Source organism: Xyrauchen texanus, chromosome 21 (assembly GCF_025860055.1).
Source record: "Xyrauchen texanus isolate HMW12.3.18 chromosome 21, RBS_HiC_50CHRs, whole genome shotgun sequence".
NCBI lineage: Eukaryota > Metazoa > Chordata > Actinopteri > Cypriniformes > Catostomidae > Xyrauchen > Xyrauchen texanus.
The window spans coordinates 9640114-9658592 of NC_068296.1; the positions used below are offsets into that span (position 1 = coordinate 9640114).

The following is an 18479-nucleotide window of genomic DNA, read 5'->3' on the forward strand; positions in this document are numbered from 1 at the left end:
GATGCCGCTGTGATGTCCTGTTAGATTTTTCTCTATCGAGACAGCGTTAACGTATCAAAACTTCCGAGTATGATGTTGTTTAATTGTCTCTGACAACACGCAATCCTCGAGGCGAGATCATTTTTGCTCGCATCTTCACGAAGGTTTGTTGGTTGTGTACAATGGTTGCCTGCTTGAACATTCAAGCGATTTTACACTATTCAACTCAACAAAGGCAAAACAACTCAAATAAATGTTTTCGAGCAGTTTGTGTGACACAGCGAGCGAGCCGCGTCGCGACTAACGCTCGCACGCCGATGAGAGTTCGCTTTCACAGCTTCATGCGTTTGAACGGACAATTTCATACACCAAAATACATGATATATTGGGGTGTCTGTTATGTATCAAGTGAACAAACAGTTGATAAAGAAATTGGGTATCAATATATTTAATTATGAATTATTGTGAACAACACGGATGCCGCTGTGGTGTCCTGTTAAGATTTTTCTCTCGAAACAGCGTTAACAGCTTAAACAAAATACTGCGTTATTTTTGCACATACAGATACATTTAATACATCGTCACAAACTATGAAAGTTGTACTTTTATTTGTTGTAAAATAAAGAAAATAAACCGTGTGCTCTTTGTCTAAGCGAATATCTTTCTGAAACACGTCACAAAAACTTACACAAACATGAAACATATGTCTAAAGAAAGTAGGGATGGGCTGATCAATCCTAACGTATCAAAACTTCCGAGAATGATGTTGTTTAATTGTCTCTGACAACACGCAAACCGCGAGGCGAGATCATTTTTGCTCGCATCATCATGAAGGTTTGTCGGTTGTATACAATGTTTGCCTGTTTGAACATTCAAGCGATTTTACACTATTCAACTCAACAAATGTCAAAACAACTCAAATACATGTTTGCGAGCTGTTTGTGTGACACAGCGAGCCGCGTCGCGTCTAACTCACGCACTCCGATGTCTTTCGCTGCTGCTTGCGTCTGAACGGACAATTTCATACAACAGAGTGTCAAAATACATGATATATTGAGGAGTCTGTTATGTCTCAAGTGAACAAACAGTTGAGAAAGAAATCTGGAATAATTATATTTTATTCTGGCATTATTCCAGATGACGTCCTGCTATATTTTTCTCTCGAAACAGCGGAAACAACTTAAACAAAATACTGCGTCATTTTTGCCCATACAGAAACATGCAAGACATCATTACGAACTATGAAATGTGTACTTTTATTTGTGTACACTTACAATAACAACAAAACCTTGTGCTTTTGTAAAATAAATAAACAGGGTGCTCAGTCTCTGTCTTCGCGATTATTTTTCTGAAACACGTCACAAAATTCAAGTGAACAAAATCAACCATTCACGCAGTCTGTATTTTATCATCTCACAATGAATACAAATGCAACAAGCATGGCACAAAACGAAAATAATGATACTTCTCAGTTCTCAAAAGATTAAACTGAACTGTGCCTTAAGTATCGTATCATGCGATAAAAGCCTCTTAAAGAGACAGTAACAATTTAGCCTTCGTCCTGAACATAGACATTCCCAAGTAATTGAGAAGTACAAATGGTATTATTTTAAGTTTTTTTTATTTCTCTCTTACCTTGTAAAATGCCACGTTTTTGAATGGCATGTAAACACAATCACTCCATTTTTTTCACTGGATCTGTTGCTATTTTAATGATTTAAAAATCAAAGCACTGACCATTTAAAGTGTGAGCTTGTAGGCTACATTTTGAAATAGTTATAAACAGTCACAGCTATACAGTGTTATTATGTGCCTAGATAGTCTTTCAAATAAAATTGCTTGTGATATGCTTATGTAAATCACACAAAAAAAACAGAAAAAAAATCTTAAGAGAGAAGTGAAAGTGAAAGTAGAGATTTTCAAAGTGATTTTTCATTCAAAGTGATACAATTTCCACGCCATTTGTCTAAATCTTCTGAAACTTGGTGTACATGCCTCATTCCTCATGGGGAACAAAAAAGCCTTAAGGACCCATAACTTTCACCATGATGGATTTTCCCGTACGTTGAAAATTTGCGAAAACCTAAAAATACTCTTCTTCTCCTGAACCGTAGCTCCAATTGACTTGAAATTTGGTACACATTTGTAGAATGGACATCCTTGAAAACATTACTTAGGAAAAATGAATGTGATACAAAATGTCTGAAAGGGGCGTGTTTATGTAAATGTCCAAATTTTAACAATATATACCTGTCAATAAATCAAATGTAATTTTGACTGATGGTTTTTCAAACCTAACATGCTTCAAGATGACATCACTCTGAAGTACTGCGCAAAGAATGGCCGACATTCGCCCCTAGGGGGCGCTACAGGCCATGTCGAAATTCCCATTTTCTGGTCTAAAATGTTCTAATTTGGTACAATGGTACTACAGGCCAACAGGAACCCACAAACCAAGAATGGCCGACATTCGCCACTAGGGGGCGCTAAAGGCCACGCCAAAATTCCCGTTTTCTGGTCAAATTTTTTTTTAATTTGGTACATTGATACTACAGGCAGACAGGAACCCACAAACCAAGAATGGACAACATTCACCCCTAGGGGGCGCTACAGGCCATGCCAAAATTCCCATTTTCTGGTCAAAAATGTTCTAATTTGGTACACTGATACTACATGCCAACAGGAACCCACAAACCACGAATGGCCAACATTCGCCATTAGGGGGCGCTACAGGTAATTCCAAAAATCCCATTTTCTGGTCAAACATTTTCTAATTTGGTGTATTGATTCTACAGGCCGACAGGAACCCACAAACCAAGAAAGGCCCACATTCGCCCCTAGGGGGCGCTACAGGCCACTCCAAAATTCCCATTTTCTGGTCAAATATTTTCTAATTTTGTACATTTATACTACAGGCCAACAGGAACCCACAAACCAAGAATGACCAACATTTGCCCATAGGTGGCGCTACAGGCCACGCCCCAAATTTTTTTTTTCAAAATGATATAATATCCACCCCATTTGTCCAATTCTTCTGAAACTTGGTGTACATGCCGCATTTCTCATTGGGAACAAAAAAGCCTCAAGGATCCATAAGGTCCGGTATGGATTTTCCTGTACATTGAAAATGTTTTGTTTAGGAATCAGACGAAGACATGTTTTTTTGAATTCCTTAATTGGGAGGGTTTATCCCCAACCATCTACTGATCAATTTTAAATGATTTGCCATTTTGAGGAGGAATCCGCATTGCTGCTTGCAGCTATATTTATTATTATTATTATTATTATTACTTCTTCTCCTTGAGCCCCAATAGCTCAAAAAGTCACTGGTCAAAAATTTTCTAAATTGGCACATTGATACTCCATGCCAACGGGTACCCCCAAACCAAGAATGGCCCACATTCGCCCATAGGTGGCGCTACAGGCCACGCCCAAAAAAACAAAATTCAAAGTGATACAATTTCCACGCCATTTGTCCAAATCTTCTGAAATTTGGTGTACATGCCTCATTCCTCATGGGGAACAAAAAAGCCTCAAGAACCCATAACTTCCGCCATGATGGATTTTCCCGTACGTTGAAAATTTGCGAAAACCTACAAAACTCTTCTTCTCCTGAACCGTAGCTCCAATTGACTTGAAATTTGGTACACATGTGTAGAATGGACATCCTTGAAAACGTTACTTAGGAAAAATGAATACGATACAAAATGGCTGAAAGGGGCGTGTTTATGTAAATGTCCAAATTTTAACAATATATACGTGTCAATAAATCAAATGTAATTTTGACTGATGGTTTTTCAAACCTAACATGCTTAAAGATGACATCACTCTGAAGTACTGTGCAAAGAATGGCCATGCCAAAATTCCCATTTTCTGGTCAAAAATGTTCTAATTTGGTAAATTAATAGTACAGGCCAACAGGAATCCACAAACCAAGAATGACCGACATACGCCACTAGGGGGCACTACAGGACAAGCCAAAATTCCCATTTTCTGGTCAAAAATGTTCTAATTCGGTACAAGAATAGTACAGGCCAACAGGAATCCACAAACCAAGAATGACCGACATTCGCCACTAGGGGGCACTACAGGACAAGCCAAAATTCCCATTTTCTGGTCAAAAATTTTCTAATTTGGTACTTTGATACTACAGGCCAACAGGAACCCACATACCAAGTGTGGCCCACATTCGCCCTTAGGGGGCGCTACAGGCTACTCCAAAATTTCGTTTTCTGGTCAAAAACGTTCTAATTTGGTACATTGATACTGCAGGTCAACAGGAACCCTCAAACCAAGAATGGCCAACATTCGCCCCTAGGGGGCACTACAGGCCATGCCGAAATTCCCATTTTCTGGTCAAAAATGTTCTAATTTGGTACATTAATAGTACAGGCCAAAAGGAATCCACAAACCAAGAATGACCGACATTCACCACTAGGTGGCGCTAGAGGCCAAGCCGAAATTCCCATTTTCTGGTCAAAAAAGTTATAATTTGGTACATTGATACTACAGGCCAACAGGAACCCACAAACCAAGTATGGCCCACATTCGCCATTAGGGGGCGCTACAGGCCACTCCCAAAATTTCGTTTTCTGGTCAAAAATTTTCTAATATGGTACATTGATACTACTGGCCAACAGGAACCCACAAACAAAGAATGGCCAACATTCGCCCCTAGGGGGCACTAGAGGCCACGCCGAAATTCCCATTTTATGGTCAAAAATGTTCTAATTTGGTACATTGATACTACAGGTCAACAGGAACCCTCAAACCAAGAATGGCCAACATTCACCCCTAGGGGGCGCTACAGGTAATTCCCAAAAGTCCCATTTTCTGGTCAAATATTTTCTAATTATGTACATTGATACTACAGGCCAACAGGAACCCACAAACCAAGAATGACCCACATTTGCCCATAGGAGGCGCTACAGGCCACGCCCCCAAAAAATATTTTCAAAGTGATACCATTTCCACGCCATTTAACCAATTCTTTTGAATCTTGGTGTACATGCCTCATTTCTCATTGGGAACAAAAACGCCTCAAGGATCCATAAGGTATGATGGATTTTCCTGTAGACTGAAAATGTTTCGTTTAGGATTCAGACAGAAATACATGTTTTTTGGATTCATCCATTGAGAGGGTTTAACCCCAACCCTCTACTGATCAATTTGAAATGATTTGCCATTTTGAGGAGGAATCCGCATTGCTGCTTGCAGCTATATTATTATTATTATAACTGATTGTTCCATATCAAAGTTTAAATCTATATCTTTCTCTATCTCACCAACATCACCAGAATTTTTTTTAATTAATAATAATGAAAACTATTATATGACATTAAATTATCCTAGACCTTAACCTTATCACAACACATTTAGACACTACTATATCTATACACCTATAATTAAGTTTGTTTTTTTTTTGTTTTGTTTTGTTTTTTTTTTCTTCTTTTTTTGTGTTTTGTTATGTGTATATATATATGTGTGTATGTATTTCACTGGTCCCTTACTTGTATACACTGTAATTTGTGTTTTGTTCAATAAAAATAAAAAAAAATCTTCAACTGACTGACAAATTCACTTGTGAAATGGATTGCTGTGAACTGTGTGCCAATGATTGACTTATAATCAATAATATGGTTGTAAACATAACATTGTATTATAAAGCCACTTTTTGTATTGTCTTATTAATGATTAACTCTTCTGCTACAAGAATGTAATGCATTTGAATTATCTGAATATTTTTTTTATTTTACATATATATATATATATATATAATTTTTTTTAATATTTAAAGATAACTATGTATAATTATTTCATCATTATGTATTGAATAATTTTTATATGAGGGGCTTTATCAGCAAATATTTGTATATGTGATTTTTCGCGATTAATTAATCGGGACACCATGTAATTAATTCGATTAAAAATTGTAATCGATTGACAGCCCTAATAATTATAAACAAAAAATTGAAATTTCAATGCACCGTTGCAACAGTACGCCAAAACGTATAAAGTGGGCATGACCACTTTTATTTAAATGGTTAAAACTCTTGAATGGAATGAGATGTCATCACCTAATTGTAAACACTCATGTAGGAGGTCAATCAGAGATACATGAAAAAAAATGTCCACCTATAAAATGAAGGCACTTTATCTTTGTTTTAGGTGCTAAGGGACTGTCTAATTAATACTTAAAACCGGTTGTGTATGTACTTAAAGACCCTAGAAGCTTGAACCCCATTAATTGCTGCTTGCAGCTATAATTTATTTATTTATTTATTTCATGCCCGGCAATAAACAGAAAGTTTTAGGATTTTGAAACAAAAATAAAACAATCCTGACATACTAAGAATTTCTAAAATTAATTTGTCGTTTTATTCATTTGTTTTTTTAAATTCAACTTGTCACTCAAATAACGCTGAAATGTAATAATATAATTACAGTTGCATCTTTTTTTTTTTTTTTTTTTACTAATAAGACACTTGCACCAGTGGCCTCAGACTTTTGACCCCATGTGCATTGATATGAATGTTGTAACAAACAGAGAAAAAAGAGACAGAAAAGTTATTTTGGTTCATATTTCATAGTATTTTATTAACTTTAAAAAGTATATATATAGATATAAAATACATGGTTATATTTGCATGAGACACTTTTTGATGATTTTTATGTCCTCAATGAACTGAGAAGAGCTTTGTTTTTTTTTTGTTTTTTTGTCTTTTTGTTTTGGCATAGCAAAGTGTGTATTACCCTTCATGTTCCAAGAGAATAATTTATGTGATGGCTGTTCATCTTTACTCTCTATTATGCAGTATTGAAATACACAGAATTGGAAAACATACTCCAATGAATTGAACTTGCACTAATATTGCTGTATTTATTGGTGGAAATATTTGATTAAAGTTAAATTATTTATTAAAGTCATCTTTTGCAAATTTGGACTCACTCTGGCATTTTAAACACTAGGGAGCAGAGTTTTACAACAAATGTAAAAGCTGAGTGAGTGGGCTTATGAGACTGAGTGGGCTACAGTGTGATGCTAAATTTCTGTTGTCTGTCTGTCTGTCTGTCTGTCTATCTATCTATCTATCTATCTATCTATCTATCTATCTATCTGCATATTGTCTACAATCAATATTTTCAGTTGCTTGACAATTCTTTTAATGCTATTTTGCAGCAAATATGATTAAGTTGATACTGTAATAGTTGTTAAATGGACATATGACCTCTCTATTCTTTAAATTGTCTGCTGATGAAACATTTCCTGTAAAATTGGAAAAAATGTGTGCTTCAAAAGTCAAATCACAACCAAGAAAATATCATAATTTACCTAAATGATAATTTGCTGAAGCAAGGATGCATAAAACTGGAGTGTGGGCACATTATCATTGTCTAATGATGTCACTTGTTTCCCTCATTACACTGTGTCTACATAATATGTCAAATCAAATTACAATAATTTGTGTTTTGAATAATATTTGAATTACTCCTCTTTTTTAATCACAATTTCCACTCCATTGCTCATGATATATTGTAACATTATAAATATTCTTTCAATCTACATATCCATTTACACAAATACATGTTTTGCTTTAGACTAATAAAACAACAGGGCTGCCAAATAACTTGTCATTGAATATTTTATTTGCAAATAAAGTATTAATAACTCAGGAGTCCGTAAAAATATACTTTTTTTTTTAATGTAGAGGGACATATTTACAAGAATGAATTTTCTTCCAAATGAACAATCTGGTTTACAAAACTGAAAATATGCGCAACAACAAAAATAATAAAAGAAAGTATTACATGATTATGTTCTCTTCCATCATACCAGAAGGCAAATACAGGGCCCAATTCCCCATATTCAAAAAACAAAACCCTCAAGAAAAGAGGAAATCATAGTATATCTTAAAAAAGCAATGCAAAACAAACAAAAAAAAAAAAACATACAGAGAGGATGTCGGTCATATTTACACTTATATATTCAGCCAAATACAGGTATGAACACAGAAGCGAAGCATTCTCAATATCTGACCTGTAGGCCATAACATGCAGTTCCTTTGCTTTTCCAATTGAAATAATTCCCTTTTTACACCTTCAAAATAACACACATCGCTACAGTCGAAGGAGCCATTTTTCAGATATCCAACATTATTTTCATCACAGTCATGTTGGGTAACAACGATCGGTTAAAGGCTACATAGACAGTTGTGTACTTCTTATAAATTAGAGCGGTATTTCAAAAACACATTTCAGATAGACCTTAACTATTTCCCAGTCTTAAATTATTCAAAACAGAATGTCCTTGAAATGAGAGCACTACATCAGAATGTATTGGCAGCTGTGGGAGATGGTACACTGGTGGTGCATAAATACCACAACAGCTCTTTTGCAGTGTTGAAAAAAATGCCACTAAAGATCAATTGTTTGAGAAAGTGGACCAGTTTGTCTTACTGGGTGTAGAGGAGATGCTGGAGAGAGCTTATAAATGAACTAAAATGAAAAATTGCCAGAGCAAAGGAACAGAACAATGGAAGGCGAACAGCATGATTTCAATCAGCTTTACTGGTTTACTGGTGATACAGTGGGCTGAACTTGGATAGCTTTGGTGTAACAATGTCCAAAAACACTAAAAGGGCAAGAATAAACTTACAGCAATGGCTCTGTTACAAAAACTAGGGAACTGTCAAATTAGGCAGCATTGTGGCCCATAATAGGTTCAATACAAAGCGAAGGCTGTTCCAAAAGTTTGGCAGTACATTTATGATGCTCTCTATGAAAAATCCATTCAAGATGGTGAATGAAGTGAGAGAAGTTGACAAAACTGTATTCAGTGCTGAAAAGTGAAAATACAAATGAGTTCATATAATAAAACATTTAGAGTTTTATCCAATAGTAGTGTGTATTTTATGCTTATAAGTCTATGTTCGCACAGTCAGTGTTTGAGACTGACAACCACATTTACTTCCATTACACTGGAAAGTGTTATCAAAATTGACTATGTTATTTAATAAACAAATCCAATAAAGGTGCTAGTTCATGCAAGTTCAAAGTGTTCCAACTTTACGTCCATTTTCATGCTGCCTTAGAAGCCAGCTGCCTATGTAGGTAGTAGATAGCAAGGCACCTCACTAGGTTTTGGAACAGAACCAATGTTTCAACAATTGAATGAAAAGAGTTACTGTTACAATGTTAGAGCTATTTAGTGATCACCCAATATAAGGGGTAATTGAAGAGCATCTAGGTAATTCCACACACCTGCACATACATCATCTTGGTTCCTGATTTAGGGGTAAGGGTATTGGTGGGGTTTGAACCCTTAGAACTCTGACTGTGTTCCCTTCATGACTCCCATCATTCACTACCCACTCTGGGTGACAGCCCATTCATCACACTTACTGACAACAGTTCACACAGCAATACTGCCAACAATGCCTCATGGCTCTAGAGAGAGTGTTATTTTATGAGGTTGAGTTAGCCTTCTTGTGTATGTGTACCCATGGGAAGCAGTGTGTGCGTGTATGTGTGTGTGGGCAGGTTTGGGTGGTTTACGAGGAATTATTTTTTTAGGTTACAAACTGGCAATTACGGGATTAAGGGAATTATGCTATTAATGTGGTTTATGAGGACATTTCAAAGTCTCCATTATTCAAATCGCTTAAAAAGCATCCTAAACTATGTTTTTGTTTTTATGTAAAAATGCAGAATTTTTTTTGGTGAGGGTTAGGTTTAGGGGTATGGGATAGAATCTATAGTTCGTACAGTATAAAAATCATTATGTCTGTGGAGAGTCCTCATAAGGATAGCCGCACCAATGTATGTGTGTGTGTGTGTGTGTGTGTGTGTGTGTGTGTGTGTGTGTGTGTGCGTGTGCGTGTGTGTGCGTGCGTGCATGCGTGTGTGTCTAACGAATACAAACATATATAATGGGAAGAAAATTAATCAGGGCATGAGCAGCACTCAGCTACATTACTGTGTCAATCATTACCTCAACCCAATAAGAATGAGGAACAATGTGTCTTCTACTTGGCAGATGTGCTTGCGGAAATGACTGGTAGTAATAAAAATAAGAATCCTGAAAACCAAAAAGGCTGTTGGAGGAAGGACAGTTGTGTAATTGTGTAATTTACTTGCTTCCATGTAAAGGCTAGACCCTCACAGAGTCTGCTTGCAGATTTCCACAAATATTCAAACACCCATCATTCCCATCCCCTAGCATACTTGTTTATGAAATATGAAATATTTTAATGCTTTCAGATGGCAATAAGATGTAATTACTACCAGCAATGTTCAACACATTTTACCATTTCAGTCATGACAACTCTCAGAATATATTTAAGGTGTTATAATGGATATGACAAGTTGGAAGGTTTGGTCTTGGTCAACTAGATCTGCTTATGCTGCTGCAGAGCAAGTATGAAGAATTGCTACCACTATAACATGCAAAAGACATGCTGCATGTCTAATCCCCTTAGCTCTAGAGAGACAGTGTTGGTGAGAAGAAGGGGTTTAAGAGAGAAAACTCTCAAAAGTGGGCTATACTGAGACCAGTTTACCTCCAAACAACTGAGGCAAATTTAATGTTAGATAAAGAGAGAGTACACAAGTTGATTGGCTTACAGATTACATGTCAAAAAAAGTTTGGGCCATGGAGTATACGAGCTGATTGACCAACAGCATGTTTAAAAGACCAATCAGCTTGCAACACGTAGCTGACATGAATGAACTTGAATCATGTTTAAATCCATTCCATATATTTCTCCCCAAAAGCAGAACAGAAAATAGTGTGAAAAAATTTGCAATTTCATCTGGGCCTGCTTATGGCTTTTCCTCTCTTAAAAATATTTAAGGTCCATCAATGGCAGATATACAAGTAGCCATTTAAAAGGAAATTATTCTAATTATTAAAGGAAGCTTAGTGGTTTAGGGGGTACAATGACCAATTATTACTCTCTGAAAATGCATAATACATCATCTACATCTTTATTATGGCCTATAACTCCAATTATCAACCGATAACTTAAAGGATATCGTGTGCGTATATTTATCTGTATGTACAATATAAAACAGTAACAGAGTGAACATTATTTGTGTGGCAGTGTTTGACTACCTCTTTGTGCCAGAACATTCTCCTTCTTCTTACGGGATTTCAAAGGGGCCAATTTACACATGGCTACCAAGACACATCCATTTTTAGTCTGGTACATTGTGAAGAAGGACTGAGCAGGAAAAACAATCTCAGGGGAAAAAAACACTGTGAAGGCACACAAAACAATCAACTTGTCCATTTCAAAACTCACAAATGCACCAAACAAGGTCTTCCCGGGGGGCTTAGAGATACCGCTAATGGAGAGGGTTTTGACAGTGCTTGATGGAGGAAGCCGTGAGGCGACTGGCACAAAGAGGCAGCCATCTTCCCGGCTGAAAGCACCAGCATGTGTTGTGTTTTGGATGTTGGCTATGATGGTCCATCAGACTTGGACCAAACCAGCTTAAAACAGCATAGAAATTCATGCTGGTGCAAGCTGGTCTTTTCAGCAGGTTTCAGAATGCCAGTTGTTAGTGGGTCCCAGCAAAGTCCTTGGAGAGTACCTTGGTGCATACACAAACAAGTAGGAGTACCTTGGTGCGTACACAAATTTGCACCTGCAGCACACACAACAACACACGCATTGAGTTGCACACTTTCACACACGCTCTGTACAATAGTCCCTGTTATATCATTACCTTTTGATTACTTATCCACAGTACTGTGAGATTATATTTAAAAAAGTTACTTGTGCCTCATATGCTATCATGTAGTACTACTGGGAATTCTAGAAAAGAAAGAAAAAAAAAATAGATAAAAGCAACAACTATCTTTGTCTTATACACATTCATAGTATTCATGACAGATTTTGGTTTCAGTACCATTGTAGATAAAGCTGTAACAAATATACCGTTATCAGTAAGTAATAAAAACTGAAGCATAGCTCTTCATCAAGCAGTGAGGATGACTTCCAAACCCAGACCATAGTCTCTTTGGCACAGACCTACACAGATTTAACTGAAAATATTTATAATAGTGTGTAACAGTTTCGAGCACACACAAGGGGAAATTCGCTAAGAATGTATTGCGCCCGCTGATAGCATCATTTATTTGCACATGCTGTTCACTTTAGGAATTATGCAAATCAGTTAATGGTGCAAACAGGTCTGAAATGTTTTGCAGAATGCAATTTTCACGGTGCAATTTGAACATGCAGCAGACTAACATGATACTTTAATTGGACTGTACAGCATCGCTCCAACACTATGATCCAGGCAACTAATTTGACTTTTTATATGATAAAAGTGCACTTGACTGCACGGCACATTGGAATATAGGCAAGTTATAATGCTCATGTCCACCATTTGATGAATCATTGCTGACATGTTCGCAAAACAATTTACACAAACGTCTCTTAAAAAATAAATATCGGTTGCTGCCTGCTTTCCCCGGGCGGTAATAGCGCAACGTTAATTGCATCAGGCAAGTAGAGCTGAGTTTTGTTAATTGCTGAAAAGTATGATAGTGACTGTGTTTACATGCACAATCTAGTACTGATTATGCTTAATGAGCCAACAATGTGTGTGGTCATGTAAACGCCTTAACGGCATTCCTTTATCTTGTGAGGTCATAATGAGTTTAAGCAAATAATTATCAAACCTAGATTTCTGCCCATTACCCCGAATTCACGTTGCATATAAAAACCTTTAACAGCATTCTTATTGACATCCAATGTGTTGTGAGTGTTGTGCACATGCTTCTTTTCCTTTTGACATCAAAAGCAGAGAATAATTAAATTATATCAAGTCTCATGTAAACGCAGATTTCTTGCGTTGTTCGATTTTTAGAAGTAAGCTGATTCTTGATATATATCAGCATAATGGTGTGTGTAAATGTGCTTATTAACTTAATTAAATGGTTCAGCGCTATACCCGTGCAGATAGTACCTGGTTAAACTGGATTGTGGGCACTTATTAAAAAGGTTTTTTCATTCAAATATTGCACACAAAAGTGGCCTGACAATTTTGTGAATTTGCCCCATAGTGTGTTAAACAATAACTGAACTCTAATATTCTCTCTGTGCTGCCAGTTCTCATAAGTGTGTCATTTAGGTCTCTATGTACTGGAATGTCTATCAGGAAGTCATTCTTTCAAAATATCTCTGTTTTCTTCTTCTTGGTGAGTTAAGTTAATAATATGATTGCATTAGATTTTCATTTCTGAGTGAGGCCAAGGGTGATGTTTGCATTGCATTTGGGAAAGGATGAATGGGCACATTTTAAATGAGATGGACTGAATATCTTCAGAAACAATCCGTATTCCCAAAGCTGTCCACTCTCTTTCAACAGGCTCTCAGATTATATTGTTCATTTCTCTTTAAAGGTGTAGTTGGCTGTTCCTTCAACCCCTCTCCATCAGTGCTTCTTAAACCCAGTGTGCCCTTGGTTCTTTAGCCTCTTATTCAAAAAATATATAAACTCCACTAGGGGAAATCTTTCCACCTCACTGCCCACAATGCTTCCAAAGCCTTCATACGTTTAAAAAGACAAAGAAAAAATAATGTAATAAAAAAGGCCAGTCTGTGCCAAGAGAGCCAAAAAAGAAGTAATACTTCAGAAGGGGACAAGCACTTTGTATTTTCCCTTGTAAATATGCATTCAACTTTTTAGGTTTAATATGATTGATTTCATTTCAACTTACATAATTTAATTATGCTTTTATTTATTTATTTTTAGTGTTTTTTTTTGTTTTACTTCCAATTTACGTTGCAACTTTTAGAAGAGTCACTGTGGGCTTCCCATATAGAGGCCCGCACCAGGCTGTGTTTCCTTTACACTTCTCTCTACACTGTCTGAAAGGCTTTACTTTGGGCAGGTGCCATGACTCCCGTTGGGATGGTCAAGCCCACTGGAGGGTTTGGGGGTCTGAATTTTGGGGTGGCAGGGGGTTCTGGGGTCTTGGGCATCGACTGTGTGTAGGATGGGGGAGACTGGGGGAAACCGTGGGGCTGTCCATTCTCCTTGAGTGCAGTGACAGCAGGTGGCCGCGGGCGTTGAATTCGAGGGGCGCTGTTGTGGACCATGGATTGTGTAGAGGAAGCCCCGGAACGGGAGCTGCCTGAGCGAGACGAGGAGAGGGAGTTGGGCTTCACCAGCTTGGCTTTAGGGGCTTCTGCATCCTCCCTGCAAAAATAAAGAAATCAACAAAAACACATAGACATATTGGTTAGTAGAGATGCCAAAGGTTTTTTTTTTCTAAAGTATCTGTAGTATCGTAGTCTCTGCAGTCAAGCCACTTGTAAAGAAATACTGGTGTGTGCATATTTAATAAATTACAGCAATTTGTAGGAATAGCACAAAGACAGTGCTTTCGTATTGTTTTTGATTTGGCCAGCTTGTAGGCTAGTCTATGGGGTATTGACACTTCATGCGTTTTTACTGATCGAATAGCAATCCGATCATGAGAAGACCAAGTGTCTTTTGTTCAAGCCACATATGTCAAATCTACTCTGCCCAAACTGTGCAATGACAGCATGGGGAAAATGTGAAACATAACAGCTGCTACTGAGTAATCGCATAGGGCTAGCATAGGGCAAAAAAATAAAGAAAAGAATGCAAGTTGTTGGAGAGAATTTTTTTTGATGCAGATCGCTGGCGAACCCGAAACTACATACAAAGCACAGCTGACGCGCATGGACATAACTACCTACGACAAGCCCAAGGGGAAAAATTCCCAGCGCACAGACACATACGCACACAGGGCCGCATTAAAGTACTGGCGGCAGAGTGCTTTTACTCACCATGCGCTGACCATGCGTCTCCATGTTTATATCACCATTTCCTGCTGAATACATTTACATGCACATCCTCCCGCGAATGTTGATGGGAGCTAATAGCGAATAGGGAATAGGGTGGCAGAATACACTACTTTATATAATACAATCATTTATTTAGTATTATTTTCCATTTTTAAATGTTTATTGAATACTTAATTCTGTTCCTTGTAATTTGTTTCTTTGTACTTATTACTGACTGTTTATTTGGGTTAATCAGATTTTGATTTCACAACTGCCATATCAGCAGCTCCCGAATAATACGTTGGGGGTGTACAACCCTATAGGCTGGACATCAGCGATTAGGGTTGCAGATATTGTCCTATAAGCTTATCTGCAGGATGACAATACAGTCAAAAACTGGATAATACTGCAAATACTCCATAATACTACTTCTGTGACAAGAAAATTAATGCACACAGAAAGTGCCACCTTGTACAGCTTGTGTTCATTTCTGTGTACATAATTCAGATATATATGGCCATGCTCCTTAGCTACATTATTCATGAAAGCACATTCAGTAAAGTTCTGTTGCTACAGGCCTCAGTAACATCAGTATGATGTATTATGAAGATTTTTCCTTCACAGCTGGTATCATGAATATGCTGCAGAGAGCCATCCTGAATGTGCACAGAAACATGTATATGTACATCCTGTATGCATACATGTGTACATTAACAAGGCTCCCTGCAGCAACATATATTAAGAGGTAAAATGGTACCAAAAAAACACAACCTGTCCGGATCGCATAGCACTGAGATCTCACCTGATCTCATTAGGTGTCTCCTCCTCCTCATATTTCTTTTTTTCTTTCTTGCGGAAGACGAGCCAGAGGATGAGAATGAGGAGCAAAACGCCAAAAGAGATGCCCACCACTGCACCAGCCACCATGCCCATTCCCCGCACATCTATAAATACACAAACACATCAGGGCATAAATATCTATGGGGTTATACATCATATTACAACAAAACATCACATCACCTTGGCCACGATTATGCAATACATAAACTCTAGAAAATGGATTGTCCTGACTTTGAAATGTCATTAGATGAGCTACTAAGAAGCCAGTGTAATATAGCCAAAAAATAAAAACATCTGAAAGTAAAGCTGAAGTGTACAAATTTTGGGGTGTTAAAATACTTTCTCCTATCCCAGCTTAACCTATGGCGTGAAGATGGGAGACATATACGGAAAGCTGTTTTTGAAAACAATGTTTATTTTTGCACTTCAGTTCTGTGGTTTTGAAATTACACACTTCAGCTACAAGAAAATAAGTAAATAACAAGTATTGCAAATTATCAAGAACAGCACAGAAGCTGCTACTTAAGAACTTTTATTTATTAAAAATGTACAAAGGGCTTTTGATTTTTCTTTATTAAAGTCAGCAGGGTAACCCATATAGCAGTTATACTTTATTAAGTGTTATCATTATGTTCAGAATAAAACTACAGATCTAAATGAAACTTCCAGCACTGCACAAATCCAATTTCACATAAATTATTTTAATTTCCTGTGGTGTAAAAGACTCAGAGCACAGGCCTAAGTGCACAACAGTTGTCAGGATATATAACTCTCTCTATATTTTCCTCTGATGAGCATTTAATTCCTCTGTCTCTTCCAAAACCATTACACACAAACACTGAGAGATTGCTATTTGACCAAGAACAATGTCGAATTGGCACACTCAAGCTCTCTGCAGTCCCTAGTGCTCAGTTAAAGAGATTGTGTGTGTACTGTATGTGCAAATGTGTGTATATGTGTGTGAGAGAGAAAAACAATGGAGAAAGTGAATGTGGATCCTTTTTTTTTTAACAGTCATAGCAATAAATATAATTAAAATAAAGAAAATAAAATGCACTCTTTAGAAATCAATACAATATTTAAACTTCATAACTGAGGCAAACCAATGTTGTTCTACCAATGACAACAATAAAAAGCAAGCTATTTGCGTTGTGGAAACAAACTCCATCCATCACACTGGGTGGTAACTTTAAGCAAAAAGCTCCACCACTGACTGATTTAAGATCAGAGTCTCATAATCTTGCCACTAATTACACCCATGTGAGGCCCATGGCAAAGGCTGACCTCAGAGCTGCACTCACATTGCATTGTGACCTCGATGATGCAGTTCTCCTCTCCTACATCGTTGCTGGCAGTGCACTTGTAGACCCCTGAGCTGTCCTGTGTTAGGTTTCTCAAGGTCACGATCTCTGGATTCTTCAGATCTGGACATTGGAAAAAAATTATTTATAGATGAGGTATGTAATAATCACAATATTTGTGACACCAGTTCCCTGGTAAATGGAAGTGGAGCGTAGTTCTAGCGGGAAGACCAGCAGGTGTACATCATCACATCATTAGCTGGGTAACTCCTAGCCAATCGCCAATGCTTTATAAGTCCGCTCACAATCTATCACATTGCTGTTTCGATGTGCTAACACTGCAACCTCCACCTCCCACCACCACCAGTTGAGCCCTGTCCCGCAGGGGGGTAGGCTCCTCGCCCCTGCCTCCTATCTGCGGCATGACATGACCGGGTTCCGGGTACAACTTCCTCGGACTGCCGGACAGGGCCTACGCCAAAGAGAGAGACACATCCCGTTTTACATCTATCAAATAAATGGCATCTCAAACTTCACTCAAGCCTGCGTGTCTTCCCGATAGAACTATGGTGATGTGTTCTGATAGTATCTTAACTTTCCACCTCCAGTGTTTTATCACTTTGTACATTTAAGAGCAAGGTGCAACTACAGTCAGTCAGTCAATCAATCAATCAATCAATTTTTATGTTTGTCTTTCATGTTTTTTAGATTCAGATAAGATATTGGTGAAATAATGGTGGTTTCTTTGATTTTATTGCTTGTCTTTCATGTTTTAGATGAGATATTGGTGAAATATTGGTGTTTTTTCTGGTTTAAAGCTTTTCTTGTTTGTTCTTTCTTGTTTTTAGTTTTAGATTAGATATTGGTGAAATAATGGAGTGTTTTCTTTTATTTTATAGTTTGTCTTTCATATTTGTTTTTGTTTTAGATTATATATTGGTGAACTATTGGTGGTTTGCCTGATTTTTTGCCTTTTCGTTATTGTTTTTTTTTTCTTTCTTGTTTTTTAGTTTTCTTGTGTATAAGTCCATTGCTCGGGGACACAATGGAGATGAGGCAGGATTATGGTGTTAGTGACTCTTCAGTTCCTGGTTCACCCCTGAACCTGTAAAATAGTGTTAGCAGCCCAGACACCCAACAATCCTTTTTTTTACTACCCTAGTTTTTCAGCTTCAATCAAACAGTGCTAATCAGAGCCAGAACGATTTGAATTCTTCTAAGAAAACATTTGGTGAAGTGTGTGCGTATGCCAACAGATGCCTATGTCATATGGCTTTGTGAATGAATTAATGCTTGTGCAAGTGTGTATGTGCGTGTGTCAGTCTGATGCATGGTGCTGCTGAAACTGCAGCAGATGAGATGAACTGTAAATGTTTTCCTGTAGCCTCTGAGGAAGCATTTGCGTCTGTGGCAGTGCCTTATGATGGAAGAGGAGACTCTGAGCATGCTCAGAAACTCTGCATCTTCAGCCGAGGAGTGTTTGTCAGCCAGAGTGATTCTAGCCTTAGAGTAATACCTCCTCTTTCATCCT

The 18479-nt window shown here is 37.5% G+C and overlaps 1 protein-coding gene across 1 annotated transcript in view; it reads right to left on the reverse strand.

The window, feature by feature from the left end:
• Positions 1-7616: 7616 nt before the first annotated feature.
• The window catches only part of LOC127661835 (CXADR-like membrane protein), a 106573-nt gene continuing 95710 nt past the window's right edge, over positions 7617-18479 (reverse strand). The window contains exons 5-7 of the mRNA XM_052152758.1: positions 16949-17071; positions 15610-15751; positions 7617-14193 (exon numbers count right to left, since the gene is read on the reverse strand). Of these exons, the coding sequence (XP_052008718.1) occupies positions 13854-14193; positions 15610-15751; positions 16949-17071 (605 nt within the window). The 3' untranslated portion in view covers positions 7617-13853. The remainder of the gene's footprint in view (positions 14194-15609; positions 15752-16948; positions 17072-18479) is intronic.